The 20323-nt window shown below is 36.0% G+C and overlaps 2 protein-coding genes across 12 annotated transcripts in view; both read right to left on the bottom strand.

Annotated features, from left to right (window-relative positions):
- The window catches only part of LOC140700562 (pleckstrin homology domain-containing family H member 2-like), a 178016-nt gene that overhangs the window by 47208 nt on the left and 110485 nt on the right, over positions 1–20323 (bottom strand). The gene's annotated exons all lie outside the window — the stretch shown is intronic.
- Positions 2110–20323, bottom strand: part of LOC140700563 (cytoplasmic dynein 2 light intermediate chain 1-like) — a 38182-nt gene continuing 19968 nt past the window's right edge. The window contains exons 9-15 of one of the 10 annotated variants that reach the window (XM_072973979.1): positions 19743–19813; positions 18102–18199; positions 17587–17679; positions 16086–16277; positions 15051–15144; positions 9262–9403; positions 2110–2319 (exon numbers count right to left, since the gene is read on the bottom strand). In XM_072973979.1, the coding sequence (XP_072830080.1) occupies positions 15076–15144; positions 16086–16277; positions 17587–17679; positions 18102–18199; positions 19743–19813 (523 nt within the window). In that variant the 3' untranslated portion in view covers positions 2110–2319; positions 9262–9403; positions 15051–15075. Of the gene's footprint in view, positions 2339–5255; positions 5557–9261; positions 9404–15050; positions 15178–16085; positions 16278–17103; positions 17234–17586; positions 17680–18101; positions 18200–19742; positions 19814–20323 lie in introns of those variants that run through there. The other 9 variants (XM_072973976.1, XM_072973977.1, XM_072973975.1 and 6 more) reach the window with 9 other exon arrangements.

Here is a 20323-nt window from a genome sequence, read left to right on the forward strand (position 1 = left end):
TAGTTTCCCTAAAAAAACAGCAATATTTTTGTATAATCAATCTTTACCACACTGATTCAGTCTTTACATCCACAAACTTAAATATTCCACCTGTTTCCCCAAATCAACTATTGAATATTTTTTCTTAAACATACTTCATAAGTCTAGTTTTTAAATAATTTCTTATAATATCCTATAAACACTGGTTTTCCCTATATAAACTGCTGTAACTGTTGAGTATTCTTTCTAATAAATAACCATTGGATTAGAATATGATTTTCCTCAGACTTTGGCTCAAAATATAATAATCAACTAAATGTTTTTTACTTATTTTATTTCAAGTCAAATTAGACGTATTGAAGCAGTCTTTCCAAAGCAAATTTTCTAGCCTTAGAAATTCGGTTAAATATTATTTACAAATCATTTTTTTTTTAAGTTTGGAACATTGATCAGAATATTTTATTACACAAGAAATATTTAAAGAAATCAATCGATGCATTTGATTAGTCATTAAGTAGAAAACAAGTGTAGCTATGCTAGATTAATAGCACTGAACTGCAAAATAAATAAAGCTCTAAAAATAAGATAATTTGGCATGAGTTGATAATAGCCCACTTCATTGATGAACATGAGTTTAAGATATATTTTAACACTTGGCCCCCATAAGAGAGACCAAGTTGAACCAAATTAAAAATTATAAATTTCACCAAGGCATCCTTCTCTTTGGGAGTGATTTTAGGTGACTTTATTTTTCACTCAGGATTTTCCTTATATCTACCTTTTACATCAGTAGTCTTAATGAGGAAATTCAGGGACAATGAGTTGTTCTGGGTCAGTTGTGGTCATTTAAAGTTTAGTTAATTCACCCAGAATGACACCACTGAGTTTCTGTCACCATTACTGAAGTTACAGAAAATGTGTATTAAAAGTAAGTAATTGACTTATTACAATGTTGTGACATAAGACAAGCACATAATTTTTTAAACTGAAATTTATGTTTCCTGATTTCTATATTCACTGATCAAATGGAATGAGTAATTTTACTTTGCATGAAAATTTAATGAGATGATATCACACCATTTGGGTAAAATTGTGTCATTTAGCTTTGCACCTCATTTTAAGAGTTCCAATCATCAACATATTGTCAGAAGGAATTTTTGTGAGTTGAGACAAAACGCTTGCAAAAAGACATCCTAACTTTGTGAAGGACAGCTAGAAAGATTAAACAGAGTTAGGTCTCAGGTGACAACCAGGCTGAGGAAGTTTGGTTTTTGACAAAGAATTAGTGAAGAAAATTCCTTTCTCTCTTTTCATAACAGATGCAAGAATAATTAGAAACTGACCCAGATATGTTCATAGTAAACTTATTAAAAATATAATGGCAGCAGCCAGCAAAAAAACTGTCAAATTTATTCTTTCAATATGTACAACATTCTTATAGCAGCCACCCATCTGCCAGCAATTTTGATTCCCTTTTCTGCTCAATCCCTGATTTAGGCCAGAAGAAATTATGAGGAGCTGGGGACAGGAGGTGGGAAATATACTTAATATATTTGAAACATATACAAATATGCTCAGATAGCTACAGCTCTCTCTTCTCTCTCCCTTTGACTCTCAGTCTAAGGAAACAGTCCCTCATGGTGACAGGGAGACAGTATCAGCAAATCTAAACTTTGAGTGACTTTTGTTCATTAGAGCTTCTCTAATCATTTTCAGCTAGTAAATTTATTTTTGTGCTCAAAATAAATCTTGAAATTTCTGTATATTTATTTCCCATTGCTGCTGTAATAAATTACTATAACCTTAGTAGTTTAAAACATTTATTATTTTATATTTCTGGAGATGAGACATCTGAAGTCCATCCTGCTGGGATCAAGTCAAGGTTTTAGGAGGGCTCTGAGGGGAGACTTGTTTTAGTGCCTTTCTGGCATCTTGTGGGTACCCACATCCCTTGGCCTGTGGACACTCCCTGCATCTTCAGAGAACATCACTCCAATCTCTGCCTGCCACCACATCACTTTCTGTGTCCCTGTCTCCTTCTGGGGCCCCCATATAAGGATTCATGTGATTAAATCAAGTGCATCTGGATAATCTAGGATACTCCCCTCCTATCAAGAACCTTGTCTTAACTGTATCTACAAAGTTTCTTTTTAATAAAAGATAACATTCATAGGTTCTTTGGATTAGAACTTGCACATATTTCGGGGTGCCATTGTTCAACCAACCATATGCTGGATTCCCAGAAACTGCTCAGGAAAGTGATGCCTTCAGTTTATGTGGTATGTACTTCTGATGCTGCGGATCACAGATATTATGGCCTTAACTCCTGTTCATGAGCATCTGGAGAGAAAGCCACTGTCTTGATTGAAAATACAACACAAATGAGATTCATGTCAATCACCACACTTTTAAAAATAGTTTCACCAGTGATTTCTTTTAAGTTTTTAAGAGGCAATTTGTAAATTGTAAAAATTTCTCCAAGAGTTATTTTTTTCCTATTCATTTTTCTGTTTCAGTATTAATGAAGACATATTGGCACTTTTACTTTCTCTGAGGCATTTCAAGTGTTTATATTTGTTTCTTACAAATATAAGCATTTCAACCATTCACAGAAATCACACTAATTTAGAGAAATTAAGCTGTCACTTCTTATACAGTTGTTTTAGCTCACTTATCACTTGATATAAAAATTCTACTGAAAAAAAGCAAGAGAAATAATAAAATATATGCTTATAACTTCTTCCATTCTTGCTCTTATAATGGTATGATATAAAATCAAGTCAAATTTTAAGTGTGAGAGAAGTCTTTGTATGTATTCATGACTTACATCCCTCTTAAATTTCTCCCTATGACAAGACTAGGACTAACTGATTAATAATTAATCAGTAGGAAAAGTGTGGAATCACAAATTACTACTCATCACAGACCAATCAGTTTACACCTGCCTGTACAAGTGACAGTGACATAAGCACCAGTTCCTGAGTGTTTTTATTTTTGTCTTGGAACAGCTATTAAGACACCTATACATTTCCTGTACAAAAGCTATTGGGAAACAAAAGAAGCTGTGAGGTAACTTCAATTTCCCTTCATCTTTCTAAGCTGGGACTCTGTGTTGCTTTATTACTGCCTGCCGCCTAGCTACAAACTATACTTTTCTCCAGCTCAGAGAAATAGTCTATAATTTGATTAATTATTGCTTCTCCTTCATGTGTTCTTTTTACTCTTTCTAGAGCTGCTATCATTCACATGTTAGACCAGCTCAATCTATTCTTCCAGATACTCAGCTTTCTTCATCATGTCATTGCCTAATTTATCCACTAAATTCTTCAACAAATAACTCTTGAGCTCCTACTGCGGGTAGTTATTCTTCCGGGTAGGTGCATATTTTGATGAACAAATTCCTTTCCCTCATGTGGTTTATCTTTTAGTGGGAGATGACAGAAAATAAAAATCAGGTATATTTCAAGAGAAACATAAAGCAAATGAAAGTGGACAGGAAGCTCTGGCAGTTGCTTTTCCCCTAAAGTTTGCCAAGGACAACTTCATGGGCAAATTACCACCAGTCCAGCAGAAATTTAGAGTAAGAGTCATGTATACAGCATAGAGGTCAAAGCAGATCCCCGTCTCTTTATTTTTAACTCCACTTTAAAATAGTTCTTCCATTGAAACATTCTAGATTGCTGTAACTTGAGTCACTATTTCCCTTTGAATTTTTAAAATTAGCTGTTTAATTGAAAAGTATAGTTTGTAGCTGCAGTCTTGCTGTGTACACAAAATGTCTTTGTTCTCCTTTTGAACCGCTTTCCATATTTTAACTATAGTTATCTAAGTTGTCCTCTCTTTTCTCCAGAGACTCTAATCCCTTCAAATTGTATCCATTTTCTTCTAACCCATTTTTATCCCTTCCATCCTTAAATTCAAAACTGAATTGATTCGTTGTGGTAAAGGAGACGGAGAATACCTAAGTAGACTGATTCTGACCCACCTTCACTAGTGAACGTGTACTGATAACATACCCACTCTCTTCCGTCTATTGTCCCAGTGTTCCTTATACTAACTTACAAATGCTTCCCTAGCTGACAAAGTCAGAAAAGTCTGCAGAATTGCTTTGTTGAGAGACGCTAAGACCCAACTCATTTTAGTCACACAAGGTTTCCACCGACCATTTTGGTCAAAGAAGGCAGTTGCCTTAAATATGAGAAGAGAAGTGAGAAACCCACTTCAGATCATTATTTTCCTAGAATATCCAATGGATAGTTATATTTTATACAAACTATTATTTTATAATCAACATGAAAATGTTGCAGAAACTTGAATCCTGTTAAGAGACCAATTGACACTTGGAGGGTTGGAGTACTCAGGTTTCTTTCACCTGTGGGCCCAAAGGAGTTAACACTCCAAGCTCTGGACCCTGTTTGTAGGTTTACACAGGCTTTTATAGGGTTTTAGGTTTTGATTAACTTTGCACCATATGCAAATTAGGTGTTAGAAATGGACCAATCTGGAATGAGCTTTTGAGAACCAATGGAATTTTAGGGGTAAGTTTCATTTTCCTAGAAGCAAGCAGATTTACAGAAGCACAAAAGCGGAAAGGCAATGGCCCTGCCTTGGAGGTCTTGCTGGTCCCATTGTGGGTTTTTACCCTTCGAAAGTATTAGGAAACAGAAAATATTTTCAGGAGACTGGAGGGTAAGTGGGATATAAATGATTATGATGAATAGGTTAAAGGTATCATTTTCAGTGGTAAAAAGGGAGATAATATATGGAAAAGCAGAGAGGAATTACAAAGATACACAAAAAGAAAGAAAAGAAGATAATGGAAATAAAATATCTCAGTGGAAAAGCTAGGAAAAAAGAAAGAAAACAACTTTATCCTCTCCCCCTGTGTTTGTTTCTCAAAATGATTTCGTATAACTGCCTTAAAAGCATCTCCATTATTGGGCTGCATTTTGTCAGTTAGGCCAATACTTATTGGACAATTGGCTTTACTCTCTTTCTTGGACAGGGTTCCCCAAACTTTGTTAAATTACCAAAGGAATACATGCTACTCATTTTAAAGAGAAGTGTCAGGCTATGTGGGGACACAGCATTCAGCAGGGCAGAATAATGTCAGCAATCCCAGAGCAAAATGGCACCACTGGCATTGTGGTAAATCCTTCAGTAATACAGAGATGCTAGCATTAGTTGCAGCTGTTTATTTTTTAAGTGTAGAGAACTCATAAAATAAAAGAAAATATCAGTGAATGTAAATATTTAACATATTTCAAATACAAGTTGTTAGAATAGACATTTTTTCAATATATCTAGGAAATCATAAATTTTATAAAATAAAACATTATATAATGCCATTGTAAGTGAATGGTAGAAAATTATTGAAGCAATGCATTAAATAATGAAGTAACCATAAACCATAGAACAAAACAAAGAAACTTGAAAATTAAATATTATTTGATTCTTTTAACAAGCTAGCTTCAAATACAGTATGCATCAATGACAGTGTCCCTTTTGGATACTTAGTATATTCTTGCTTAAAAGTTTCCAGCTGCTGAAATAGTTCTTTGAAACTCAATACTATTCCTGGAAATTGAAAGGAGATAGTTGTAAATTAACTCAAAATTGTTTTCTCTGATTCTGTAATCTTGAAATACTCTTATCACTTGTTTGAGGACTTGGAGGAGGTTCTTGGTACATTTTGGGAGGAGCTGAACCATTCTACTATAAATAAGTTGTAATTTTTGTCTCAAATAGAGCATTGTGTTTACTTTTGTCATTTTTGGATTCATCATGTATAAATGAAGATTCTGATGCAGAGTTACTTGTATCAATTTCAACACTGTCATGTTCCATTTCTTAGAAAAAGCCTTTGACATAAGTAAAACCATTCTTAAAATAGAAGCTTTGCAATATTGCTGGATGCTCAGTCTGAGACTCTTATGGGCACAGACAAGTGTATAACAATATATCACTCATTTCATCAATTTAACTTTTTGGCATAAACTGGACAACTGAGTCACTATCCAGATCTCAAGACATGATGCATCATATTTCATAGGTTCTTCAAACCTTAAAATTAAGTTATCAGAACAAGCCTCTGGATTTTGGCCATTCAAATGAGCATGATATACTTCAATCCCAGGATACAGAAAGTCAGTATTAAAAATAATAAAACAGCCATTTCTCTGGCTTACTGTGTGTTTAGACTGTGGCACAGAAAATCATAAATGCATAAAATATAATGATAGACTGTGATAAGGGCTATAAAATTTAAAAAAAATTAAGGACAGGTTAAAGCAGAGAGAGTAGTGGAGAAGAGCCATTTTAGGAATGTTTATTAAACTGAACAAGAAAGACATCTTTGAGGAGATGGTATTTGAGTAAAACCCTAAATGAAATGAACATTGAGCACCATAATTTCTGGTTAAAATGTGTCATAGATAGAAAACCAACAAATACAAGGATTTGAAGCAGATGCTTAAGGTATTCAAGAAACTTCTTGTGGATCAAAGTGGCAGAAACTCAGTACTCAGAGGCACTGTAGTAGAAGGTAATGGTGGAGGGAAAGGCAGAGACAAAATACAGCCAGCATGATACGCATTTAAAGTACTTTAGATTTTATTTAAATGTTACAGGAACCCAATGAGGGAGAGTGGCAGGGGAGTAACATGATTTTAAAACAAATATGTTCTCTTGTGTACAAAAGAGATGATAAGGAAGAAAAAATATTTCAATTCTGCTTTATCTGTAGCTCTCACCATTCAAATGATGGCAATTCTGCCTTTTAATTGCTCAGCTAAAAACTATAGAATCATTAATTATACTCTTTTAAACTCAAACCAGTATAAGGGAATATTATATCAAGTCCATATTAAAAGTCCATCCATAATCTAGCCACTTCTTACACGTCCCCTCTCCCATCCTGCTTCGAATCGCTGTCTTCTCCTGCCCAGATCACTGCATTAGCTCTTAACTGAGCTCTTCGCATCTATCTGTCCTTCTCTACAGTTGTTCTCCAACACGGCAGCCAAAGCATCACTTTAAAGTATACGCAAAATAAGTCACCCGTTTGCCAGCATTCACCTTAGGGTAAAAGTTAATGGCCATAAAATGGCATTCGCGGTCAGCACCTGCCCGCAGCTCCAGTTTCCTGCCCGTCCGCACTGCTTCCCCTTGTCTTCCCCTGACCTGCCACACCAGCCTCACGAGTAGGATCTGAATAGACCGGGGACTTGGCATTGGGTGCTCCCTCTGCTGTGAACACTCGAGATAGCGGAGTGTCCCTTCGCCTCACTCAAACCACCGCCCAGACCCTCGCTCTCTCAATGAGACATTCACTCACCATCCTACATACACTTCAATGGGGAGTCAAAGCAGGGAGGGAACGTGGGAGGCAGATGAGAAATTTTGGTAGTTTTAACAAGAGAGTCACTTTGTATAAATAAGTGAATAAATGTAAATAGTAAATAGAAAAAGTAAATAAATGAATAAAAGTGTTCAAACACATGATATATATTTATGGGGAACTTAAAAGATTTATTGATATACCAGAAGCAGGCTGAAAGACAAATGAAAGAAATGATGGATCAAATAAAGAACACTGGCAGAAAAGCAAGTTTAATCCTGGGATTACAAGTCAACCACAGGGGAGGGTATAGTTCAAGTGGTAGAGTGAATGCTTAACATACACAAAGTCCTGGGTTCAATCCTGAGTACCTCCTCTAAAAATAAATAAATAAACATAATTACCTCCCCTACCAAAAAAAAAAAAAAAAACAAACATCAACCATTTCTTCATAATATATGAAGTTCGAGATGCCATATCAGGTTTGTATGGAAATGGACACCAGTTTACCTAGTTGGATGCAGAATTAAACTGGTTTGGTGTTTTCAGGTCAATAGAACATGAAACAAGGGAGATACAGAATTTGAAAATGAATATACAGGTATGCTGAGGGTGATGAGCAAGAGGAGAGGAAGTTCCATCAGATAACTAGAGGTACCTGTTGGTGGCAGGAAAACATGACATAATTTCAATATTAGAGTATGTGATTGAGTGAGCTTGAAGTACATGGAGGATGATCAGAGAGTGGGAACATTTAAATCAAGGTGTTACAGGGCATGTAATTAAAGGTCATGATGAATGAAAAGGCATGACCATAGGAAATGGACCAAGATCAGGAGGAGGAGGGAAAAAATCATAAAATAATTGTTAAAGGATTTAAGCAACCAAGATGGGTGGATTTGCAAGATAGGTACTGATGTCATGAAGAATAATGACAAAAGTGTTAGAGAAAAGGTCACAAGCCTGGGGATGGACAGGAACTAAGAGGAGAGGAGATGCTTGAAAGGAGCCTTGGCAGAAAGAAACAGAGTTCGAGGGAGAATGGTCCACGGTACAGCCATTGATGAACATGGACAAGCTTTTGAGGGGGAAGAAGAAAATGGTGTAGATATGGCAACAAATGAATAGAGCCACCCAAGATGACTACAGGTCCTGAGGTTTCAGTCAGAAAAAGAAAGGAAAAAATGCAAAAAGAATGTGGCATTGGAAAATTTGCTGCTGACAAAATGACGTCCTGAGGGAACAGTGGAAAGGGTATTGGATATTGAAGTGTTGGAGGCTGTGCAGAGCCGACTGGGACTAAGATTCATTTGATCAGGTGTCCCCTGGAAGATGTAGAGGTTACATGGTGCTATTTCAAACCTTATGTACATAGCTCTGTACTAACTTTTGTCATGGCATTTTATTATTTATTATTTACAGAGAAATGAGTAGGTCCAGGACTAATGGAAGAAAAGATTATACACGTATTTTCAAAATGAACCACTAGGGGGCTAAGTGTCAGGGTGACCTCTACACCATTCCCCAGAGAATACAAAATCATATTCATGGTGGCAGAAGCTACTTGTGATGGGAAAATGTCAATGGTGTCCCAGATACTTTCAATTGTAACAGAGTTTCAAACCATAATCTGGAATATTAATATTGTACTTAAACTTTAACAAAATTTTTTTCTCAGTAAATTTCAGAATGATTTATTTGAAAGGGAAATTTAGACTTACACATACGGCTATTGATTTCAAGGAAAGAAAAATGTAGCCACTAAGCTTTTGAGATAATTAACCTCAAGAGATTGAGGTTTCCTGTTAGTTAAGAACTAGTGAGCCACCAAGGGGAAACATTCCATTATTAGCAAACTCCTCATCCAAAAGTGTGATTTTTTCCCCAAAATAAATGTAAAAATGTAACTTTATTATATGTTGAAAGGAAATCTGTCTACATACACATTTCTGTGGTCCAACACTCTATTTCAAAGTCACGATGCATTCTTAATTAGGTTGATTTGTGACAGAAACTGAAAATGCTAACTCTCTCCAGGGCTGACATGGTGAGACATCACACAGACTAATGAAATGATGAAACTGACTTGAGGAAAAAAACATATGTTAATACATTGAATTGACACATAAGTTGGGCAAGCTATAATTGTGACTGTGAGTAGGAAACAAGAAAAAAAGCCCAACAAAACAAAACAGTAAGCTAAGAGAATAAAATAGAACATTATTCCAGGAAATATCTTTGAATTTGAGGGGAGAAAATAAAAGGTTCAGAAAGCAAAAATTCTGCTTTTTTTTTAAAGCATAGTGCTTATTTTTCCAATATCGAGTTTCTGGCATATTTTACAAAGGTAACTCTCAGTAAATATTTGTTTAAATGATTGACAACAAAGAAAACAAACTGATGTAAGAAAAAGACACTGAGTAGTTTCATTAACATCGATTTCCTGATTTATGTTTCCTCACTTCATTCTAAATATTCAGATTGTGATCATCTTTATATATAGAAAATATTAGAGGCATTACATTCAGTAAATATTAAAATAGGCAGGTGTGTGTCTCTGTGCTGTGTGTGTGTGTGTGTGTGTGTGTGTGTGTGTGTGTGTGTGTGTGTCTGTGTGATGGCAGTACCAGCAGTGTCTCCAAGCCCTCATGTGGTCTAGTGGTCCAGGCCCTTCCTGCTCTGGTGCGCAGCCGAGAGCTCAGAATCTGCCTGACAGGTCATGATGCCCCTCTGGCCACTGCCCAGTGCTCCTCAGAGGGCTGACCTGGAGCCTCAGCACTGCCTCTGGAGGAGCTTCTGGGCTGTCTGTTGAGCTCCGTGAGCACCTGACCAGCCTGCACACCCCTGACTTAATGCCAATTCTCGCAACTGCCCCCCTCTGATCTATCTTCGGGGCCACCAGCCTGAACCTCTGATCACCATTCACCACAGGAACCTCCCAATCATGTTCCATCCTCCTCGAGCATCGCAGTTATTTGAAGGTGGTACCTCCCCTGTCTCCTCCTGTGCTGTCCTTAACAGCTAACCCTCTTGGGTGTTTTCCTCACTCTAATTCTTCAGTGTTTGACAACTGGCCCATCACACCTTCCTCTGATACAATCCCAGTCTCACTTATTTATTTCAATATCTGTGGAGTTGACCCAGTTAGAACCCTAGTTTCTCAGAGGAGGAGACCATCTCAGCTCAAAGAAGTCAGTCTTCATCCTACCTCCAACCTACTCCCACTGCAGGGTTCTCCCATGCTCCCAAACCATCACACGTAATATTCCTACCATCATCTTAATGTCAAGGATCTCATGCTCCATCAACAGCCTCATTCTCCTTTTTAGCTCACTCCTTCTTATGGTCTAAAGACCGCTCTTCAACCCCATAATCCATTGCCCCTACCAACTCTCAAATGTCTTTTAGTCTCTCCCTGTACCCTTACTTATTGAATTAGATTATGTGGCCCATTTCTATACTCACTGCTTGCATACGCCTGCAAATCCCCTGCCCCCTTCTCTCCATTACTGTAGCCTGATCAAGACTCAATTTTAGTTGAATTAAACACCCAAGCTGTTTCATGTGCACGTGAATAACTACCCATATCTGAGGAAACTGCACTGTATTGTAGACTGAACTCACTCTTAATCCATGATCACTAACTTCAAGGAGTCCATTATTGCTGCGTTATCAGTAATGCTCCATTTTCCTCCTACTCATGTGGATAATGATTTCACACCTTTTCTTTTCACATTACTTCTTATTTTGCTTGAGAAATAGAACAATCAGAAGACACTTTCCAAATGATTCAACCCCACATATTCAAAACACCAGTTTTGAATACATCAGTACAAATATCCTGCTTTGTCTCCATTGTAATTGTTGTAGTGCCCGCCATCCTGCCTATGCCTGCTCCTTTGTTTGTGTGCCGCACCCCAGCCCATCTCTCCTCTTGTTTAAAAATGGCCAATTTTGAACGTCCTTCAGCTGCCACTCCATTGCTCTATATTTCTACTACCCTTTATAGGAAAAGTCCATTTCTTTCCCTCCATTCACCTGTGAAATGGGTCTACCCAATATTTTCCCCACCATTCTGTCTGACTGCTCTTTTCAAGGGAGTCCTTATTTCCAATTGCCAATTGCAAAGATCAGTTCTCATTTCCTCTAACTATATCTAGCCACATTGTTTGAGATAATATAGCCCTGTCTTAATATTCTTAAAATATTTCCTATTTCCTGTGATGATTTTTATAGCCCTGACTCACTGACTGCCACTTCTTAGTTTTATTTTCCTGTCCTTTAATTTCCTCAAATAGAAGAGTGCCCAGGGTCTCATCTGTAGACCTCCCACTTCCCTGCCCAAGCTCCCTTCAAGGTAACCCATCCAGTTTCCTGCTTTAAATGCCATGTCTTTGTTACTGTAATTCAAATACATATATGAAGCTGAGACCTTTGCTCTAAAATGGAAACTTACGCACCTGAATGCCTCTCTCAGGGTTCCCACTTAGCTCTATTAGCTATTGCAGCCAACATGCCCAAACTGATTTCTTGATTTCTACCCTTCCCAACCATGCTTCTTTCTACACACATTTTCTCATTTTGGAGAAATATATTTCAACATTTCAATGGAGCAAAAAAGAAAGCTTAGCATTATCCTCGACTTCTTTTTATCTCTTGATTCACATCCAGCCCTACAGCAAAATATTGAATCTTCCCTTTAGAAATATATTCCAAATCTGGCCCTAAATTATCACCATCATGTGACTTCCTGGGGGCAGTGTCAGTCACCACGACCTCAAGGATGTATGTCATAGCACCTTCCTCACTGGTGTCCTTGTGTCTCCCCTTGGGCTCATACAACAATATACAGTCTAGGGAAAGGATGGAATGGTTCCTCAAAGCAGCACCTGCTGACTAGAATGGAAGTCTCTGAGGGTGGGGCATTCCACCTATTACACTTGGCTTTTCTCTACTGCTGTAGAAGAGGGTTTCACTGTTATGAGAGACTCTTCAAGTATTCTTATGTCATTTTTTTCATTTTCTGCAATTACTGTAGCTCATAAACTCCATTTTATTTTCAAATTATTAGCACTCCCAACTAACACATCCTTCAGTAGTTTCAGAGAATCACTGACTTTCTATTCCAATTGCCTGATGACTCTAAGACATCAATTATTCCTTTGCCTTTCCCACCAGGTTGCACATGTGCCCTCCTTGCTCCCTGTTTGTAGGCACAGGTGAAAGTGAATTTCTGTCTAACACTATGTTGCCTGTGGTAAGGAGATGCCAGTTGAATTCTTATGTCTAACGTCTTAGTGTCTTTCTCAAGCAAGCACTTTTATTTCCGCTCTCATCTAATCAGAGGAATGCAAATCCAGTCCATCTGTGCAAGTACAGAAACTGATACCGTCATTACCTTTCTATTTTCCTCTCTTCATCTTTACTTCTTCCCCAACTCTACACTCCCCCCCACCCCAGATTCAGAATAGAAGAGTAAACGCTTGGGTTGAGGTGTGTGGATATAGCAGGGGAGAAGATAAAGGAGGATCTTCCTCATTGGTGCTGTTTGAGTTTGGTGAAGCATCTCAAGAATTTGGTAGAAATACACATTTGCAGTCCTCACTGGGGCATATTGAATTAGAAACTCTAGGGGCAAGGGACAACTATTTTTGTTTTAAACAGCTCTTCAGGAGAGTCTAACATAGCTAAACTCTGGTGCAGCTAGTGTGAGAATCACTTTTAGAAAAATATGCATTTTAAGATAACAATGCACAGATAATTTTTTTGCTAAATGCATTTAAATCTAAGGGCTTTTATTTTTCTTATTTTCAGTGATTCTCTTAATTTCCTTTGAAAAAAGAAAAATAGTCTTTCAGACTACTTTTTGTCACTGTTTTAACTTCATGCTTTATTAGTTTACATTGATGACATAGCCGTCACTTCACCTGAGTCAAAGTTAGCGAATTTTTAACTATCCATGGTGAGTTGTGGGAGGGATGAGAATCTGGGTGCTGGAATACTGTTTTTGTGCTTCAGATTTCACCACATTCTTACTGATTTCTGAGCTTGAATTTTCACTCTTCATTTGAACTGGACTGTGTTATTTCTGACTTATTAAAGCAGTTTAGTTTTTACTCTCCTGTCACTTCCCTAATATTTCCTAATATCTCCTGTCAAGCTCTATTAACCAGTAGTCTAATTTAGCCAAAGGATGAGACAATGTTTTTAATTATGTAGATTCAAATGAGCACAATGTATGTTGTGCTTAATGTAAATTCTTAAAGAACATGGGCAATTTCAACAATTAGAACACATATGTACTGGCTCATATTAATTTCATGAGTTGTTCCTTAATTTCAAAGTTGTTACAACTTGTTACTTATTTGATGTATTTATCCTAGAGAAACCTAACTTGTATCCTTATAACATTCATCCTATCAGAAACATGCTTTATAAAGCATTCAAGATCAAATTCCATAATTTTAAGTTTATTAATGATATAAAAATAAACTGAGGCATGACAGTAATACCTCTAGCTACCTCATTTTCCCTTTGATGATAAAATTTAAAACAAAGCCTTCTAGACAACCAGAATCATGATAATAAGGGCCAATAAAATTATCATATTTGACAAAGAATGAATTTTACATATAAAGGTACATTTACCTCATTTATATAATACTATCCATATTTTTAAAAGTACATTACTTTTGTAAGTAGATTCACAAATATACTAGCACTATAAGGCTTAGAACCAGAAATTATAATTAAAAAGTCAATATCTTTAAAAGGATGGATTTATTGGTAAGTGAATATAAGATTGCATGCACTCACTAATTTCTAAGGTACTGAAATGATGAGGTTTCTCTTCATTCTCTTTTGAAAATGTCAAATTTTAAAGACTGATTTTATTTTTTTTGTAAACGTGTGTTTAGATTCCTTTGAAATTGCTCAAAGTACCGTCTACTGTACTTCTGTGATGTACATGAAAGCTTCTTTTCAGTGTGTTTTAAGGCTTCCCTGTACCAGAGCTTTTAATTTTCTTTTTTTATGAATATTCTAAAATTTTGAGGCTGTTTACTGCCCTTCATTAATGCCCAACAGAACTTACTTTAAGCAACTGGATAAAAGTCAAGCAAGTGTGAAGAGTACAAATTGTACTTCTTAACAATGTGAGAAAGTATCTACAAAGCTATTTAAAATGGTCTAAAATTACAGGCCCAGGTAACTAGGTCACTTCTGTCATTTAAAAGTGGGTAATTTTTAGCAAGTTTTTATTTAAATAAGGCACTGCTTCCTAAAACTTTGCCTAAAGATCCTAAATGAAAACTACCAGCTGAGATTTGTGAGTTGCAGAAAGAGATAATTGCTCTATACTTTCAAAATATAATATTAATGTTGTATGTGTGCAGTAGAAATAATACAGTGGATACTTACATCACCTCTTCTTTCTAAATCTTCAAATATTATTTAGTTATCCTACCGATTTCCATTATAAAGCAAAATATATGTTTTATAACTATGTTCAAATTCTGTCTGAGAATTTCTCAAGTATTTATTTAAAACCAATACCACAATGTTTAAATATCCCATAAAAACACATTCACATTTTTCTACTTTAACTGGAAATAACATATTGTAAGCCATTAAATAAAATTTAAGCTTGAAACAGAACATTGTTTTATTTCTGCCCACATGGCTTTAAAATTCATACATTTTTGTTTAGAAATAGGAAATTAAGTAATCCTACCTGCAATGATCATCTTTGTCATATTTTATACTTGTGGCATCGGTCTTGCAAGGAAATGACTCATGTGGTGTTTGAAGTCACTTACAAAGCTTGCCTGTCAATATTGGTGAACACGTGCATATGACATCTTAGAAAAGATTAAAAGGTAATTTTTTACAAAAATGTTCAGGTATTTCAAATATAATGAATGGATTCTTACATGGGGAGGGGAGAAAACTATTTACATGAGCAGGTAGTAGAATTTCTCAGTGTAACAATGTGGAAGGTTCTATTTTCCCAAATATCCCACAACATTTCCCATGTCACAACCTGTTCCTACTACGGTATTTCAACACTCCCCTAAGTGAGAGTTGAGAACCACACTTCCCTCCTTGATTGGAAGCAAGTTGTGACTCTGGGAAAAAGCTGTGACTTTCAAGGCTAAGTTTAAAAGACCTCTGATTGTCTTGGGAGGTTCGCTATCGGAACCAGCCACCATGCTGTGAAGAAGACCAAACCACATGGAGAAGTTATATTTAGGGTTCCGGCCAATAGTTGGACCTGGTTGACTGCCAGCATCAACCACCAGACATGTAAGGAATTCATTAAAATATGAATATGAATTCTTATTATAAATTCAAGTATCAATCTTATTAAAAGGAAAGATATTCATTTGTAGGAATTATTAAGTGATTTCCTAGTCTTACTTCTTTGACTATTAAATTTAAAAGTTAAAATGTAACAGTAAATAATGAAATAATAAAGAAAAATTATTTTAAATAACTAAAAATGAAAATTTAGATGATTACATTGTTCACATGGGAGAATTCTGGCAGAAGAACAAAAAAATGAAATTGAAGAGTGTTTTTGAATTTATGATTTCTATTTAAAATACAAAAAATGAAAATAAACAAGTTAAGTATCTTTTCTGATTTTTCTGAATTAAAAAATTATAATATGTTAGTTAGAATTTTAATTACTTGTATTTTTCAGACAGGTTGGTAATGGTAAAAAATAATTTCAAATAGCTCCCTTGTATAATAGATTCACATTTACCTTTGGAATAGGAGTGCAGTCAGTATCACTCTGACATGGTATCGGTGAACATTCATTAACATCAGTTTCACAATTTTGATTGAGAAAGCCTTCTGGGCATTCCCCAGTGCAAGCAGAGCTCTCATTATGACTAATTCCTCCTTTCCAACAAGACTGAGAAACAGTGTTCCATTGACTTCTCACAGAATGGGCCTTAAAAGATGACACACACAGAGAAAATAAATATGATCATAGGCGTGTAGTCAACTTAGTACAGAAAAAGGCTCTAGAGTTCATGAAATTTTTTCTAACACATTTATCATGGTGTAATTTACATATCATAGAACTCGCCCATTGCAAATCTAGAATCCAATAATTTTTGCAAATGGAGCTATTGGGCCCTCAGCACCAGTGTTAGCACATCTCCATTACCAAAGAAGAGCTCTTATATTGTCCCTTCTTGTCCCTGGCTGCACCTCCATGTGACCATTCATCTTTCTGTCTCTAGAGATTGCTGTTTCTGGGCATTTCATACAAATAGAATGATAACAACATACTATCTTTTGTGATTGGCTTCTTTTCCTTAGAATAAAGTTTTTGAGGATTTTTCATATTGTATCACTACCTTGTTACTCTTTACTGCCAAACTAATAATCCTACAACACGCCTTTCCCTTTGCTACAGCTAAAAGCCCTCTCATGACATGTTTTTCAAAAGTCTTCTGGACTATATTCAAATAAAACATTTTGTTAATTCATTATAGGGCCCCTGAAGATGAAAGGCTAGTGCTGAGAAAAAGACCCTGGTCACTGTCGTGGTGGTTGGTTGCATTCAGGTTACACCTGCAACAGTGTGACTGGCCAGGTGACACAGCTCTGTAAATCCCACCTGAGAGGTGATGAGGGCACTCAACTTACTGTGCTTACTGGTGTAAGGTCACAGGCTGCATGCACAGAGTCTGTTTTCATCAAACTAAGAGGAGATCTTGGAAAATCTAAATACTGGATCATGATGAATTTACCACCTTTTGCATTCTTACTTGTGTATCACAAACGGTGCTACCTGGGCATATATGGAATGCAGTCTCCACTTTTAACCACTTTCCTGAGAGATCCCGGGTTTTGTCAGCTGTGTTTGAGTGCTTTCAGACTGGGTCATCCTTAATTTTTCTGATACAAGAAAAGTATAGATACATCTAAATGTCCTAATTTTAAAAAACCTTTTAAGTAATCCCACAAACAAAAGGATATTATGGAAGTGTCTCCCCAGCAGTGAGGTAAAACTCATTACCCATCTTTAACATAAACTGGAAAATCCAAAATGGATATGTAAACATTAAGTCATCTCTGGATGACAGAATGATAGGTGATTTTTTAGTTCCTTCTTTCACTTAAATAGTACAAGAGATGTACTATTTAAGTGAAAAACTTAAGGAAACAAATTGAGAAAAATTTATGGAATTCTAAGGATATTTCTGTGATAAAACTCAAGATGAAATAAAAGAAATGGTTTAGGGTAATACCTGATCCTTGTGAATTCTCATTTCATCAACTTCACTTTCAGCGTACTGAGGGTCTTTTGCAGGGTCCTTGACGTCTTTTAGTGTGTTGGTACTCTGAAATCACAATTCTTCAAATCACTTTATGCCCATAAGCCAAAAAATGACTGTTACCAACCTCACTAGTCAACTTCCCGTTCCTCAGCCGGCCAGCAAGGGCTGATCTTTGGATCTTTCATCATCACCAGTGAGGGCCATCTCAAACTCCACCATGTCCTCCTTCCTCCCTCTGCTTTCAGATGTTGTCTCTCCCTTTTGGAGCCAGAAAGCTCCATTTGAAAGCAGAGTGAGAACTGTGTCTTACTCATTTTTTAAGCCCCACAGTGCGTCATATGCAATAGATTTTTAGCAAATGTTTAACTGACTTTTGAGCATGTGAATAGAAAACAAAGTCACCGTAATAGTCCCACTGGGATATTTCCCAATAACTACTGAGTAGTGCTGAAAATTCTTGCTTTAAAAGAATTAGAAAAATATACCTTTGGTGGAAAGAGCTTTCCATACACTTTCTTCCACAATTCCATTGGTGAATGGGCATGAAGCTTTCCAATGTCATTATCAGGAACAGGAGGAGATCCTAAAATTGAAAGTTTTACTCCAAATGGCTGCATTGATAAAACATTACAAACTCTACCAATAAAACAAATGATACCTACAAAAATATAAATCTTAGATCACTCATTTCTCCTCTCCCTAATATATTTTGTCACTATTAAAATTTATCTAACCCAGTGTAGCAAGGCCCAGGGGGAAATTCTAGTACCAAAGAGGAGACAGAGTAATGAGTAATCTGTAATTCTCCTTCCTCACACTTAAACTGCTGCTCAGCAAAAATACGAAGTTTGATATTCTCATGTATTCATGAATTTGAAAGGAAACATATTCTTCTGTGCTGCTGAGTGCAAACTGGGACAGCTAATTTGGAGGATAATATGGCATTACTAAATATAATGGAAAATACTAGAAGATCATATTAAGTATCTTTCCATGGGCTTATTTGCCCTTTGTATATATTTTTTAGTGAAATGTCTGCCCATGTCTTTTGCATATTTTCTAATTGGATTTTTTTAAACTGTTAAGTTCCATATACTAGTCCTTTGTCAAATATATAGTTTGAAAATACTTTCTCCCAGATTATAGCATCTTTTTATCCTTTCCACATGGGCTTTTAAGAGCAAAAGTTTTTCATTTTGATGAGGTCCAAGCTCTGTGATTTTTAAAATTCAATCATTTTCAACCTTTTTTTTTGATCTCCAACTACTTACATGGGCAAAAGATTTCCATCAGCACTACCTATCAGTACATACAGTGATTCTTACTGCTAATAAAATTAAGTTGGTACTAATAATAATTATAAAACTCAGTCTTTATAACTATTCATTAACAACTCTATTCTTTTCATTCCAATTCAGTCTATAATCTCATGACAAAGATCTCCACATTTGAAGTCAAGTCAACTTTAGCTTGTAAGAGTAGTGAGGGATGGGAAATAAAAACGAAAACTACTATCAGTATGTTAAAACCAAACTATGCCAACCCCGGAGTATAAAGAGTTGCTAGGCCTGAAAATCTCCACAATGAAAACAGCTTCTATGGGAAGGTAAGGAGCTTTACTATATAAACTTAAAATTCCTTTTGCTTCGTGAGCCTAGGGCATCTGTAAGTTTAGGAAGCACATCCCATTAGCTGAGGCAAGCTCTTCTCATACTGCAAAGTTAAGGCATAGCTAGTTAATACAACTGTGTTCTTTTTGGTTTATTCCATCATTTGAATTTCTTACATTTTTCATCATTGCCCATAATATATAGCTTTAAATTTCTTGACCACTCTATGCTTCTGGTTTTCTTTTAAACTCAAGGAGCTAAAATTTAAAAGTACCTGGAAATCAGTGGGGGAAAGAAAATATATGTACATTTTTCATCTTACATCTCTTCCATCACAAATACGTCAATGTGGTGCATTTTGCATGAATACTGTGTATACAAGTAAATATATAAGAAACAGCAGCAATGGTAATGAAACCAGAAATGGTGGTATGTTGGAGATGAAGCGAACAGGGAGTAGGATAAAATCAATAGGCAATTAGAAAAAGACTGAACAAGCTTAATAAGTTCACCAACCTATATGACTTAAAGAATCCAATCCTGCTGTGATAAACAGTGGCTTATTCTGATCCACACATATTGATTTGCTACATGGATAAGAAGAAAAAGGAATCTAATTTAGTCTAGCAATCGAGTAGCTTGTCACTCTCTACTGTAAATACAAGAACCAAGTTTTATGTCTAGCTACTGGTGAGAGCACTGCCCCAAATGAGCGAGTGAACATTAATGTAAGTGATTTCAAAAATTAAAGTACAGCATTAGTAAAGGTTTCACAGGAGAAAAAGTGACAGACCCAAATGACCTTAAATCAAACCCCCCAAAAGTAGCAGGGTTAAGAAAAATACATACGAAAATTAGAAATTCCATTTCTAATCAATGTAAGAAAGTGATGATAAAGAGGGGAAGCTGCTAAAATGAAAGAAAAGTAAGAGAAATCGGGGAAACAAGTATAGCAGTATCATTATTTTATTCTAGTCTAAGTACTTTTAACATTTTAGTTGTACAACTTGAGAAATATTTAAACAATGTAAGAAGCAAGAGATAGTATGAAATTATTTCTCTAAGACCAGCAATCTGGGGTACTTTCCTGGTCAAGA

The sequence above is a fragment of the Vicugna pacos genome, chromosome 13, assembly GCF_048564905.1.
Source record: "Vicugna pacos chromosome 13, VicPac4, whole genome shotgun sequence".
In the NCBI taxonomy this organism is placed as follows: Eukaryota; Metazoa; Chordata; class Mammalia; order Artiodactyla; family Camelidae; genus Vicugna; species Vicugna pacos.